Below are 15,495 nucleotides of genomic sequence, written 5' to 3' on the forward strand. Positions count from 1 at the left end.
CCACTGCAGCAGTGTGCCCCTATTATTCCTCCACCACTGCAGCAGTGTGCCCCTATTATTCCTCCACCACTGCAGCAGTGTGCCCCTATTATTCCAGGATATCAAATAAACTTCTCTCAAGGAAAGGGACTGGTAAATTCTATACAGGGCCAGAACATACTTTTGCCTCTAATGGCCAGATGATCTTTGTCACAATTCGATTCAATGCTGCTATAATGAGCAAATAGCCACAAATAATATATATACAAATGAAGCTATGTTCAATAAAATTTTATTAATGAACACTGGAGTTTGAATTTCATATACTTTTCTCATGCTACAAAATATTTTTCAACTTTTAGAAAAACATTTGTTATTCTTTATTCTCCCGACGTTTTAAAAATCATTCTTAATTCACAGGTTGTATAGGTACAGAGGGAGGTGAATTGGCCCACCGACTGGGCTACTGACCCCTAGGCTAGAGTTAAAGATATTTTTGCCAACTTAATCTTCAACATGCAGAGTGTGAACCATGTTACCTGAAAGGCCACAGCAGGATTACTACATCTACTTCATTTATCAGTCCTCACTCACTCCATTCAATAACTCACTTGGCAGCTCTCCATATTTAGGTAATATGCAAGATCCTTGCTTGAGACACTAAAGGAATAAGACATGGCTCTTCTCAGGTTCTCAGTCTCTGCAGCATCTAGACATTCTAACTTCTCATGAGTATCAGAGAAGATATAAAAGTGTAGTGATGTATCAGGCTGTTTTGTGAGACAGTTGTATTCAATGCTTAAGTTGACTGTAACAAATTACCACAAACTAGGTGGCTTAGAATAGAAACTTATTTTTTTCATCATAATAGAAGTCTGAAATAAAAACAGCAACAGGGTCGGTTCCGTCTTGAAACTCTGATGGAAAGTGTTCCATGACCTTCTTCTAGCTTCTGTGGTCCAGGAAATTTCAAGATATGATGTTACCTTTGCCTCTATTCTCCCAGGACCTCCACTGCGTGTTTCCCTTTCTTTTCTCTTAAAAGGACCTGTCAGTGGGCTAGGACCCACTCTAATCCAGGACGATGCCATACATACATAGGTCATTACATTCACCCAAAAATGCCCTTTGTCAAAATGAGGCCATATGTACAGGTTCCAGACATTACCTTTTGTGGAGTAAATTATTAAACCCATTATAATACTGTATATACTCCTAGAAGACATGGCCAATGTCATCTAAATGGTTTTTGGAGGAAGTAAAAGAAGCTGATTTTTGAAAGATGAAAGCTGGTGTTGGTCAGACAAACATGAAGGAGAGAAGGAAGACCAGGTTCAGGTTGTAGCCAGATCAGTTAGGAAGCAACGCCACATGGAACAATCTGTAAACAGCAAGTAGTTAAGCTTGGCTGGAGACCAGGGTATGAAATGGAACAAGTAAGCAGGAGGCCAGAAAGGTCACCAGGGACTTTATCATCAAGTGCTGTGTGCACCACAATCTGGCGCTCTGATGGAGAAGGTCCAGAGGGCAGCTTGTGATCATCTTCCATGGTTACCCACTTGAACTGTATCACACCTCAGATCACCTTGTCATTAAACCACTGACAAGGTTGAATTAGACAACTTTCAAGCAGCTTCTCTCAACCAAGACAAATTTCTTTGCCTTGGGCTTTATGCTTTTAAATTGTAACACATGTCACTTCTACGACTAGTGAGATCACAGTCTGTCATTTATTTCCCCTGGAAGTGCTCTTATTGCTCACCGTCCTCCAATGTCAAGGGCTCCTCTTGCCTCTGACACACCATGTGCTTCCTGTTACCGCCCTTTCATTTCTGAAACCGAGAGCTGAGAAAGTATGGTTTTCCTTCTATGACTACACTCACAAAAATTAAATCAGAACAGAAGTCAAGTTAATGACACAATCACTGGTCATCTTATACATAACAGTTTTAAAAGCAGTTTAACTTATGTACATAGACAAAAGTAAAGCGAAACAACTGAAAAAGATATAGCTATCGCCTAAGAGAAAGAAAAATTATGTAATGTGTATATGCATTCCACAGAAATATATACAGGGAAAACTTCCAGAAACCTCAGTAAACCAAGCCACACTTAGAAAAAGGAAAGCTGATTTTTATTTTATCAACAGCCATTCTTAAACATGAACATGCATACGTAATATTCTACGCACACATCACAGTTTTTAACGTTAGTTAATAAATGTTAAACACACAACATACAATCTTACAAAAAAAAAAGTCAACCTGCAAACTTAAAACTTTAAACAAAAGTCTTACTAATTTAAAAAAGGTTTGTGTTGGGTACCATTTGTACAACACAGTTAATTTAAACATTTGCATTTTGGCTGCACATGAAAAAGCGGCAGTAGAAAATAAATTTATGAGGGTTTTAAATAGCAGAATAGGCAGTTTTGCCATGCAGGAGAAGCAATATTAAATATTAGTTTTCAAAAAAAATCCACATTTAAAAATATTTAGTTCAAGTCACAGAACTTTTCTCAGTAGAGACCTCAATGCAATGCGTAACTAGCTGCCTTAGATGGCCTGTTTTGAAAGGACAAAATCCCTTTCAAAGTATAACTTTACTGATTTTGGCACAGAAAAGAAGTCTTAAGAAGAAGAACATGATTAAAAAAGTGGGAAGAGGAACAGAGGAAAGAAACCAAAGCAAGAATAAGGAGATTTGATGGCATTCACTAAGACTGTGCATTCTCGGTCACTGAAGAACACTGTGTGCTCCATCTGCAGTAGGGGCTTGCTCCACAGCTCTTACTGTAGCATGGACCTAATTTGCTTGGAGGTAGTCTCATCATTCAAATGTTTTGTTGTGTACCTATACAAAATAGAGAGAGAGAGAACAATGTTGGGAAATGAAAGTCTGTATGGGCTGTGTAATATGCCAAGATGAGTAGCTGGTCACTCAATATCACAAACTCATGCCTTAGGATGGCAGTTTTAATCCTCATCAGGCTCATACTACTTCTCTCCCTCACCCAACAGGAGCAGCCAGCTTCTGGTCACTTGGTTATAGGCACCTCGGTGAAATGATTATAGCCAAAAATCTGAAACAATTAGCTATGTTTTACTCTATGCTATATAAAAACAGTACCTTGAAATACTTAAATTCTCTAAGTACCTTATTTCCAGGTAGGTACATTTTGAATAAGCGTGTAAGTTCAAACTCAAAATGAATTCAACAAGATGAAATATTTAATTTCAAAATTAAACACTGACTCTTTAAATAATACAACACCAGCCTGCAAGTCTCCAATGTCTTCCAGGAATTACTAACCAACAGGAGAAGGACAGTGTAAGAAAGAGGCTAGCTCAGGGGTAGGGCTCTGGAAGTCAAAAGCAATGAAAGAATGAAGAAGGAGTGACAGGATGCCGAGTAAGACATGGGGGAAGCTACAGGACTTTCCACTGAGGAGCTGCTACTAAGGAGTAATGTATGTTAAACAACTGTTCAGTTTATTTCAAATAAGCTTTAAAAGTAAAAATCCTATCGTACTCTTTAATAAAGATGAAGAGACAGATAAGTTTATCACACACCTGGCACGAACTATATGTTTCTCAGCAATCACTTCCAAACTGTTCTCACTGAAGAGATACTGTAGTGTCTGGTTCATAATGAGTGTTTAGTAAATAACTGGAGGGAAGTTAGGTTGTGACACTGGAAAGGAGAAGTCCATAGAGCAGTGGTTCCTTCCTAATGCTGTGACCCTTTCATATAGTTCCTCATGATGTGGTGATGTGGTGCCCCCCCCAACAATAACATTATTTTCACTGCTACTTCATAACTAATTTTGCTACTGTTATAAATTAAGTATTTTTGTAGATGAGAGGTTTGCCAAAGAGATCACAACTCACAGGTTGAGAACCACTACCAAAAAGGATTATCTAATGAAACGGTAGCGATGAGGCAACTATTCTGTTTTATTTAGATTGACAAAGCATATATGGCCACATATCACCCTATTCAATATCAGGAAATAGATGTCATATATTTCTATGGCTTCTTTTCCCTCTCCTTTACTGGAAATAACTAAGGAACATGGATAGTTAAGTCCCTATTGCAGAACAGTCAGCAATCTTCACACTCCCTGGGACTGTCTCTGTGGAATGCGGCCATGCTCCTGGCAGCTCTGGCATCCCTACCATGGAAGATCATGTCACACAACCACTCTTAGTCAGCAAAGGCAACAGAACTGACTTTGAATGACCAAACCCCATAGGATAGGCTTACTATCCTTTGCGCACAAAATCCAAGTCCCCTTTCAAGTGCATGTGACTTCTCTACTGGAAAACAATTGCTGCCTTTATCAGAAGTTCAGCAAAGAAGCAAGTACTGGAGCACTACACCTGAATTCACAACTCCTTCTCTCTCTCATGAGTAAAGAGAGTTCGTCCCATATCTCTATTAAAAAATATTCATGACTCATTGCTTCTAAAAGTAGAAGATATTGGATAAATAATTCAAAACACATATACAAATATAATTCCATTCAAAAATCTTTTGGTCATTAATTTTGCAAGAAGTTTGTTTGGTTTTGCTTGTTACGAGAGAGCTATACTAGGCTGTGATGTCTTAGCTTCAACAGTGTTTTACAAAGTACTAGCCAGGGTTATTTATTTAAAATGAAAGTCCGAGTCTCCACTCAGATATAAAGAAAGAGACTCTAGAGGTGGTAACTTGGAAATATGCATGTTTTACAATCTATTCTGAAACACACCGAGTTCAATACATAATGAACCAGATTGGGATATCAAAAGGACATCAATTTTAGGAATGAAATCCTGCATCAACACTGGTTCCTCAGAACCTGCACTACTTTTGGGTTCATGTGATAAGAAATGGTACTCATCACTTCCATAAAGCATTAGCATTACAAAGCCCCATATAAAAAGTGAGAGGTAGACACAGACTATGCTTACTATGAACCAATAGGTTCAAAAGTTTTCCCTACAATTTAATAAAACAGGATTCTTCTGCTTTCCTCAGCACTGCCTCCTGTGGAAATACTGCACACCAGTCCTGTACTCAACACTACTGCCCCCCTTGGCTCTAACACTAAGAAAAAGAAACTCAACTATCCCCCTACCCCCATACAGACACACAAGTCCTAAAAGCAGCACTGCACTGCAGGGGTCTCAACTACTCTTTTAGCATGCTTCCTTTAAGGCAACCTAGGAAATACTAAAAACCTTCGCAACCCCCTTTACCAGTTGTTTTAGATTTTTCAGATAGGTTCTCACTAAGTAAACTAGGTTATCTTCTTGGGTTTAAAAGGTATATACCACATCAGGCTATTTATTCCTAGCTTTTAACAATAAATTTCTTAATAGAGTTCCTGATACCTATTGACTGCAGAGACTAACCCTTCCGGAAAATAAAAAGATTAGAAAATTTGCTAAATAAATAAATTAATTAATTAATTAATTAAATAAAAGCAGGCACACTGAGACACATAATATTCAGATAGGACATAAAGAGGCCCATGCCCTACATAGCTAAATTTAAAATGTAATATGCAATGCAAAAGAAGGAAAAAAATTCCTAAACATTGGGTGTGTGGCTGCAATACCCTGATAGTAAGTATATGGATTTAATTAAACTAAGTTTTTGTCATTCTAATGTTTATTTAAAGTAGCTCTCCTTTATTCAGGCTGAAACTGCTTACACAGCACTTTCCATAATAGTTGTGTATAGGTTCCACTCAGGTGAAATGAATTGATATTTGCTTTATGACATAAATACCACTATATAAATACTTCTATGTTCATACTATTTTTTGCTTAAACCTCAGATAATAAAATATAGAAAATTAGCTTCTAGGTTGTGAAAATCTTTTAAGTTGATCCTGTGCCACTATGTTATAAAGCATGAAGGTATTCACTTAAAAAGATGTCATGTAACACAGTAGAGGCTGCAGGAACTAAATCAGCAATGACTCCTCAAAACAAAGATAGTGCAGACATGGGGGTGTGAATACAGAAATGTTACTAGGTCACTCAAGAGAAAAGGAACGACCATAAAACCTTGTATTCTACCAACAGGCCAGTAATTACACTGAGCTATGATTCTCTCCATGTGTCCACAGTGTCCTCATTCTATGATACAATCACTGCTTTGAAGCAACATTACCAATAAGCAAAATCTCCGGCTTGAATATTACTGAAGTATCTCTTAGGTGCTATTCACTTAACACTTTTCTGTCATGCTTAAGCACATATACACACCTGAGAGCATTGAGAAGACCTTCTACACTATTAGGAGGTTGGTCCTTAAGAACTTTGATACAACCTTTCATCTGAGGAGAAAAAGAAAAAGTAAATTATCACTTTTTTATATAACATTCATTTAAAAAAGGCAAAACTAAAATTGGAACCTTAACTACAGAACTGAAGGGACCATATACTAGAAATGCTAACTTACTTGTTCTTGGGGGTGGCGCTGGCAAATATTATTTTCAGTCTCTTAGTGAGGCAAAACTTTCTGGGAATACAACCAGTCAAAATGAAATCCCACTCACATTAATGAACTAAGGAAAGACATCCTGAAAAAGATACTATACACCAGTTGCAAGGATAGAATGGATCTGCTCCAGGAAAGAGGAGTTTCCCAGGTAGCTTGTGACAAGCAGGGGACAGATGGGAATCCTATAGAGCTGAGAGGGAGGTAAAGAGTCCTGAAGTACAGATGATGGAGGTAAAACTGACTGATGGACAGGCAGTAGGCACTTCTACAGGCTACTCAGAGAGAGAAAAACCTCAATGAAGTTTTTATTTTAAGATCAGCCTGGTAGTCTGAAAAACATGACAGCATAAGTATGAATGAAGAGGTGTGGTTTAGCCTCACACTCTACCACTTCCTAACAACTGCATTACTTAACCTCCTATAGTGAAGCTGCTATAGTGAACGGAAAATTCTAGGACAATGTTCACAGGCACATAGGAACAAGGTAAAACTTCAGGGACATGGTTATCACAAGTAAGCTTTTTCTTTATATAAAACAGATACATATGAAAGCTAGCAATCCATAATTGAGAACTAAAATGCTAAGAGCTTGAAGTAGTAATTATCCCCACCAAATACTAGTTAGAATGTTTAAGAGTAAACAGAGAAATGAGAAAAACCACTTCATTTCTAATAGGAACTTCCATTCATGGCAGATAATGAAAATAATAAACTATTATGAATAGGAAAAGGAAGCAACAGTAAACAAAACAAAAAACATAGGCTCTTCCACTTTCTTAAAGAAGCACCAACGTCGACTTTATTTTTTTGTTTTTTTGAGATAGGGTTTCTCTGTATAGCCCTGGCTGGCCTCGAACTCAGAAATCCACTTGCCTCTGCTTCCTGAGTGCTGGGATTAAAGGCATGAGCCACCACGCCCGGCTTCAATGTTGACTTTTTAATGTACATTCTGAATAAACCTTATCTTTGGTTATTAGGCATAGAACAGGACATTTTATGTAATCATTAAAAATACTACAAAGAAATACTCACCATTACCATTCACTATCAGTAACATCATTCAATCATCTAACATACCCACAACCAGAAGTATAGGACAACAGAGAAAAAGGAATCCCAACCATATTACAAATTATGATCAGAATCTGTGAGTCCAGCCTGTTATTCTTTAAATAAAACCTTATTGATTTCCATGAATAAGATCAATTTGAAATCACATAAAGAAATAGGTAACTTACATCAATTTTAGAAGTTTTGGCAAATGCTCCCACTGGATGGACGTGGTCATAGAGTATTATGACACCCACCATTACCCTCAAGCAGAATGATACTGTCTCTTCATTGGTAAATCTGCTTCTATATTCCCTGGAGGGCAGAGATTTGGGTGGGTGAGGCACATTACAAACTCTATAATGAACTGACTACACACACCCACACTTGATACTGACTACTTTGATATCTGAAAAGAAAGTCAACATTATCCTTTCTCTATAAGGCCCTTAGGGAGAAGAAATGGGCATGGTGAAGTCTTACAACCCACATATCATGGTCTCCACATTTGTACCAATTAGGGTATTATATTACCTCTTCGACAATTTCAGAGGAAGCAAAAATCGCCCTGAAATAGGAGTTTGGGAATGGGTGCTTAGCAAAAAGCATGAGAAAAGTCACTTGCTCAATGGAGAAAGCAGGTTTGCTATTCATGGGTATCTATTATATTACAGGATTCGATCACTTGTCTCATTTAGAAAAAGGAAAATGGAACGCTGATCCTTACAGAATGCAATGTGGTAAAGCAGTAGACCAGACCCAGAATGGGGACAGTGATCCAGCAGGTGGTGGGCTGGCAGTATGTATCCCTTTATTTCCCTAGACCCCATTCTCTTACACAGGAGGAGAGAGTGGAAGGTGCTTGTCCTCCTGCCCCTCAAGTTCATCAATAACACAGTGTATAGAAGAGCACTTGGGAAATGAGTGATGCAAAAACAAAAGGTCTTTAATAAGAACTATCTTATTCAAGAATCCAAGACCCATTCATTCTGGTGCTGATAGCCAAAGCAATCATATGTACCACAAATGCCTTCAGATAAATCAGGTCTGTGAGGAAACAAGGACAAAACTAAAGTGTGAGAGAATGTGGGGAATGAAATATAATACAGCCTTCTGAAAGGAATCTTCACTGGACTCTCAAAATCTTTAAACGCCTGTTCTGATGGGAAAAAAAATTGAAGTGCCCATAGTCCAACTCTGTATTTCAAAAATAAATACACTAAGCTGCCAAATTATCTTGACTTTGTTCATATATTCAACATTTGATGGTCAGAATAAGCTTCATTTCTTTTTTCATAGAGACATGTTTGAATTTGGATATGCTTTAAAATACCAGTCACTTCAGCAGTGCTGCTGAGGTAAAACACATCAGGTAATACTCACGGCGTCTCCAGCATGACTCTGCATACACTTGCCATGGTGCTTAAACAATCTGTGGTATTTTCTATTGGCAAATTTTTATTCTGTAAGTGTACAGAGAGAACAAAAGAAGCAAGTATAAGTGAAATATGTGATACTTAAGAATAATTTAAAACCTTATAGAATCCCAGAAACCAGAAAATAATCTGGCTCCTATTTCTAACTTTCTAAGCAATGACCATGATTCTAATCACTGTTTCATGATCAGGGGATAGAGTCATGTACGAAACAGCCAAGACCTTATTGCTTTTCAAAGTGATTTCTGTTAGGTGAGCAAGAATAAGCACCACCTTTCCAATATAAGAGATGAGGGGCTGATATGAAGATTATCCTGGAGGGAAATTGTATTTCATTTATTTATTACATCTTACTTATGGTATGTGGGATTCTCCTGTGCCACAGTGGAGAGCTTGTGGCAGTCTGTTCTCTCCTAATTTATGAGGCCTAGAAATTAGACTCAAATCATCAGGCTTAATGACATGCCATCTCTCCAGGCCACAGAAAACATTTAGTGGAACAAGAGTAGAAATAAAAATAGGTTAGGGGGCAGCAGTCTGACCTAGGTATGTAGCAGGAGCAGGGGTTAAGTTCATAAGCATCATATACTTTTAAAGAGTATCCAGCAGAATGATTCTGTGGATCAGATGAAATCAATGCAGAAAGGAACTTAAAATGTTCATCCTTGAGATTCTTGCTTATTATTAGTGAAGAAAACAGGAAGAAGGGGAGGGTTGTAAAAGACAATCAGAGCACACTTAGGCTATGTGATCACAGCAGTACTCAAAGTACCTCCAGAGTGAATGCAAAGCAAGTGCGTAGCTATGCCTATGCAGGTCTCATTTAGGGGTCCCAGCCTAAGGGTAGTACTTGGAATCAAAGGACTGCTGATGTTGTCATATCTGAAGTGAGTAGAACAGCATCAATGCAGAGAAGGGTCCCCAACAACTCACCTCCGATACAAATTTTGTTGTTGCATCACTTAAGGTTTTCAGCATCGGGGTGGCCTCAGCATAAAACAAAGACATTCGATTTGCCAATTCATTATTTACTTCATTTTCTCCTTCTGCCTGTGTGGAAATTACTTGACATTAATTCACAAATTATTAAACCAATGAATGAATGAAGAGACTGCAATTAACATTAAGCAATTGTTTAAAAAGAAAAACTATCTACTCAAACATATTAAATGGTATTATAGAATATAATATGTTGATGGGATATCTTACTACATAAGAGACTGTTCAGAAGGCTCTGGAAGATGAAAGGATAACTATGAAGTTACACTCCGTCTTCCAGTACGAAAAAAAGGATCTATCTAGTACCATGATAAAATACAGGCAAAAACAGAAGGAAGGGAATCTCAGACTAGAAGAAAATGAGGAGGACTGATGAAGACTTGGGCTTTTACAAGTGATGATGTATATATAAATGAACAAGGTATTTCTATTGGCAGAAGAAAAGTACATTTTTAAAATGACTTAGCAGAGCACGCTTTGACATGTTCAGTGTAATAGTAGATGGCAACTAGTGAAAATTAAAGTAGAAATGAGACTGTTGAGACTTAAATGCTACTTAAGTTTAGCATTTTCCTTACAAATAGGGATCCATTTAGAGGATTAAAAGGACTATCAAGTAAATGTTTTTTAAAAAAAGAAAAGATAACCAACCCATAATAGTAGGCAGACAGTTCCAAAAGGTCAGAAAAGAAGTTATGTGCTACAAATTAACTGAAAGAGAGAGGAAAATGGGCTCTGAGGTTAACAGAAAAAAGAGGAGATCCCAGCAACCTGGACAAGAATCTGAATCTGAGTGATCTCACTGAGAACTTCTGACTTTGTGCATAACTCTCCAGAGTGTAAGACAGTTTGACGATCTCTCTAAAGTCCTGGGCCTCTTGTGTAGAGATAGGAATGGCAAAGAGGGCAAAAGACTGAGTGTTCTTTTTATTTACCAGGTGAAAATTAAACAAATAAAACAACAAAAAACAAACGGAGGGGGCTGGTGAGATGGCTCAGTGGGTAAGAACACCCGACTGCTCTTCCAAAGGTGGAGAGTTCAAATCCCAGCAACCACATGGTGGCTCACAATCATCCTTAACAAGATCTGACTCCCTCTTCTGNTCCTTAACAAGATCTGACTCCCTCTTCTGGAGTGTCTGAAGACAGCTACAGTGTACTTACATATAATAAATAAATAAATCTTAAAAAAAAAAAAAAAAAAAAAAAAAAAAACGGACACTATAATCAGTTTCACACGAGGTGGTCTGCATAAACCCAAACTGTTGTAAAGAACAGAGAAACCCTTTACCTCCAACCTGGTGCCCATCTTAAAGCAACCATTTCGTAGAGATTTTTCAGTATCAATAAAAACATAAATGCTGCCTTTGGAAATTCTGTCTGACCCTCTATCACTCCTTACATAGCTCTAGTACATCTATATGAAACTAATAACATAAGCATAGAGTTGTGCTGTGAGTTCTCCTATTTTGACACCATTACCATAATATGGGCCCACTACACACAAAGAGTATCTTCACCTGTAATTCCATGAAAGTAGAAAAAAAGCACTGAACACTTTGGGAGGACAGAAGAGATTAGCAGCCCTAAGGAACCAGGGAAGACGTTATGATGCCAAGGCCCAGGCCCAGAAATGACTTTCTCATCAACATGAGGCAGATGATCTCTTGCCACTGGCAGTTAATTTTCTCATTCTGGGTCAATTTTCATCAGGATTCACCACTGTAACCATAACCACTCATGCAAATTTTTCTGTTCAGTTAAAGTAATAATATACAAAGAGATTTAAAGTATCACTGATAGAAAGGCAAAATGCAATTTTATTGAAGTGGTTGTGGAAATTAAAGGCAGTAGAAAAAAAGAATATATGCTATATGGTTTGAATATATGCTATATGCTATATTTTGAGCTCTCCTTTCACAGTATGGTTACTGATAATTACAAGCTTTAACTTCTGAATAAGCTGGAGGCAGAGGCTAGTGGATTTCAGTGAGTTCCAGGCTAGCTTAGGCTACATAGTAAGTTCCAGGACAACCAATGCAAAGTAGAGATCTTGTCTCAAAAAACAAAACAAATAAACAACTCATCTAATGAGTGGGAAGGTAAATAAATGAACAAAGGGAAGAATAAAATCAAGTTACTCTTTTTTTGTTTGGTTGGTTTTTTTTCGAGACAGGGTTTCTCTGTGTAGCCCTGGCTGTCCTGGAACTCACTCTGTAGACCAGGCTGGCCTCAAACTCAGAAATCCGCGTGCCTCTGCCTCCCGAGTGCTGGGATTCAAGGCATGCACCACCACTGCCTGGCAAAATCAAGTTATTCTTATCACCACTAAACATAATTCATAGAAAAGCTTACCGGGACATTATTAATTCTCATACGACTCAATGTTCTTCTGTAGTAACTGAAGTCATTTTGTATGGCAGGATTTGTCATCTAAAAGGAACACAGGTATGAGAACACTGTAATGTATGAAAGACAACTGCTATGTATCAAATGCTAATGTAAGCTAGGTGAAAATCTAATTTAGTTTGAAGTGGTAACCTAACATTCTCATGTAACTTTAACAACGATCTGGTATAGTCACAAACGCCTGCAGCATTTTTGAACTCTTCAGTGCATTTGTTCCCTTGAACACAGGGTCTTGTGCCTCACAGAGACCTTGGGGCCTCTGCCTTTCCCACGTGCTGGGACTAAAGGTGTGTGCTACCACACACAACAGCATTCATGCTAACTGTAAAACTGTAGACTATTTTCCAATTGTGGGCATTATGCAGTCCTCCTCTTCAATAACTTTAGGTAATACCTTAAGAGCTTGTTTATTGAAAATATTAATATTACAAAACCAAACAAAAAACAAATGTAAGGGTACTTGCTTTGAATAAAAGAATATGTATGTACTTTATAGTTTTGTACTTTTGTGTCCAAAGTATTAATAGTAATTAACAGTTGCCTATAATACTATATGAAGTAACACAGTTAGAAACATAATGCTTCCATTTTCTAGAAAAGGTACTCAAGATCCTGAAAACTCAAGTCTCATAATTTGAACTCAAGACTTCCATTAAAAAAATAAAATAGTGCATGCCAGGTGGTGGAGGTGCAAGCTTTTAATTCTAGCACTCAGGAGGCAGATCTCTGAGTATACTCATAAAATCCTGGTATATCTTCAAAGAAAAAAGTGTTTTTTTAGACTTGCCCCATATTGCAATATGGGAATTATAGGTATAAATATAATAAAAAGCTAGATGATGAGATCAATCAGGAAGAAGAAAGTAAATGGTGGGGAAGGAAGAGAAAAAAATGTTTTGTATAAAAAAAGTTGAAATAAATTGTACAAACAGAAAAAAAACAAAAAACCAACAACAACAGAGAAGCAGCACCGGATTACTTTCTGCTTACATATTCACTGGGCTACATGAACACCAACTCCTATGTACTTGGCTGGCTGCCATTTCAAAAGAGCTGCCATTTCAAGTCTGGCTTTCCAGTTGGGTAGAAATCTTTTAAATACAGGTTTTAAAAGGCTCCTGCTCCTCCTCCTCCTCCTCCTCCTCCTCCTCCTCCTCCTCCTCCTCCTCCTCCTCCTCCTCTTCCTCCTCCTCCTCTTCAGTGGGAAAAAAAAGTTTCCATAAAAAGCCTATCAGCAGAGTCTACCTTGAGCTCATCGAAGCGGAGTGTGAAGTGAAGAATCTCTGCAAACTGTTTAGCGAGAGCCTGCTCTCGCTCTAGATGTTGGGTGGGCGAGTATGGCGTACTAGTCAGGGCTCCCAGAAGGCCTCTTAATGCTGCTTCTGATGAAAAGAAGATGAAGAAGTTGTCAGGGAGTTCAATTCTCAACCAACATTCAGATGTACACTCTCCCTCTATAACCAAGACAAACCTACACTTTAGAACTGCTAATACTGCACACACTCAAATTATCTACTGTAGTAATACTTAAAAACTTTAAAAGAGCTAATTCTTTCATAAACTCAGATTCAAAATGATGCAGAGTATGAATCTAAACACCAAGGGCACAGGGTAAACTGTCCTGTTTTCCTTGTCTGGTAGCTCTGGCATCCTAAGCATTCCAAATGCTGAAATTAAGCCAGAAACCTGATGAAATATAGGCAAATGCTATTTTTTCCTTTAACATCCTGTCAGATTTTCCATGATTTCCTTCTGCTCTAAAGGCCCTCAAATTTTGTTTTCTAATGAGAGTAACATATATATGAAATGAATACAGACAAAAATTAATCCCTGCCCCCAAACTGAAATTGTTCACTCCTTACTTAATCTTTTCATCCACTCTTATACCTTATAAGGCACATAGAACCTCACACTGCAGGTGAGGTAGGGTTTTAACACAGCAATTTGATTATGACATTACCCAGCTTACAAAGTTTTTGAGCTAGAACAAGGAGAGGAAACCGACCATAAGAGAGGAAGCCCCTTAACACCTGTAAAGAGTTCTCCAACTGTCAACACCAGACCTTTGTCATAAGGAAACTCAAAAGAACATGGCTTGGGGTGGGGCAGACACAGCACATAGGAACACAATTACTGTGAATGATTTTTCTTTTAAATTTTTAAATGTTTTTGAGCAATGCAGCATGCTGAGGGTATAACTCAGTTGAGGCAGTGTTTGCCTAGCAGGCTTGAGGTCCTTGGTTCAATCCCCAATACCACATAAACCTGGTATGCTTGCCTTAGCAACCAAAAAGTCGGAAGAGAAAGATCAAAACTTCAAAATCACAGTGGGAGAGGAGGGAGCATCCATCCCTATGGAGGGAAAGGCAGGCAGATCTGTAAGTTCAAGGCCAGCTGGTGGTCTACAGAATGAATTAGGGCCAGCTAGGACCACATAGTAAAAACATGCTACAAAAAGAAAGAAATCAAGGTAAAAGTCAGGAGACCAGGAGATCTACAGGACCCCCACAGTGGGAGAAGGAAACAAACCATCTATGGTAATCTGACTTCCACAGCTGTTCTGTGACATAGATAAACATGTGTGTATCTGCCTGGATTATGTATGCATGTATACTACGTGTATGTACAGTGCCCACAGAGGATAGATTCTCTGGAAATGGTTTTGAGCGAACACATGGGTGGTGCTAGGAATCAAATCCAGATCCTCTGCAAAAGCAGCCAGTGCACTTAATTACTGAGTTATTTCTGCAGGCCCTAAATAAATAAATGTTAAAGAAAAAAAAAAGGGTCCAAGGTCATCTTCAGACACAAACTAGACTATTAAAGATCCTGTCTGAATCGAAAGCAAACAGTTCACTACTTAAAAAGAAAATTAGTAGTCTAGTAGTGGTGGTGCATGCCTTTAATCAATCCCAGCACTTGGGAATCAGAGGCAAATAGCTCTCTTACTTCAAGGTCAGCCTGGTCTACAGAGTGAGTTTCAGGACAGTCAGGGCAACAAAGAGAAATTCTGTCTTAAAAAACCAAAGGGGAGGGCTGGTGAGATGGCTCAGTGGGTAAGAGCACCCGACTGCTCTTCCGAAGGTCTGGAGTTCAAATCCCAGCAACCACATGGTGGCTCATA

General features: G+C 38.2%; 1 protein-coding gene across 5 annotated transcripts in view; it reads right to left on the reverse strand.

Moving 5' to 3' along the window:
- Window positions 1-255: 255 nt before the first annotated feature.
- The window catches only part of Fam49b (family with sequence similarity 49 member B), a 132,634-nt gene continuing 117,394 nt past the window's right edge, over window positions 256-15,495 (reverse strand). For 3 of the 5 annotated variants that reach the window (XM_029531121.1, XM_021216917.2, XM_029531120.1), the window contains 7 exons: window positions 13,617-13,753; window positions 12,318-12,395; window positions 9,897-10,013; window positions 8,911-8,990; window positions 7,716-7,842; window positions 6,240-6,310; window positions 256-2,832 (listed from right to left, as the gene is read on the reverse strand). In XM_029531121.1, the coding sequence (XP_029386981.1) occupies window positions 2,769-2,832; window positions 6,240-6,310; window positions 7,716-7,842; window positions 8,911-8,990; window positions 9,897-10,013; window positions 12,318-12,395; window positions 13,617-13,753 (674 nt within the window). In that variant the 3' untranslated portion in view covers window positions 256-2,768. The remainder of the gene's footprint in view (window positions 2,833-6,239; window positions 6,311-7,715; window positions 7,843-8,910; window positions 8,991-9,896; window positions 10,014-12,317; window positions 12,396-13,616; window positions 13,754-15,495) is intronic. The other 2 variants (XM_021216915.2, XM_021216916.2) reach the window with 1 other exon arrangement.

Source organism: Mus pahari, chromosome 17 (genome assembly GCF_900095145.1).
Source record: "Mus pahari chromosome 17, PAHARI_EIJ_v1.1, whole genome shotgun sequence".
Taxonomy (NCBI): Eukaryota; Metazoa; Chordata; class Mammalia; order Rodentia; family Muridae; genus Mus; species Mus pahari.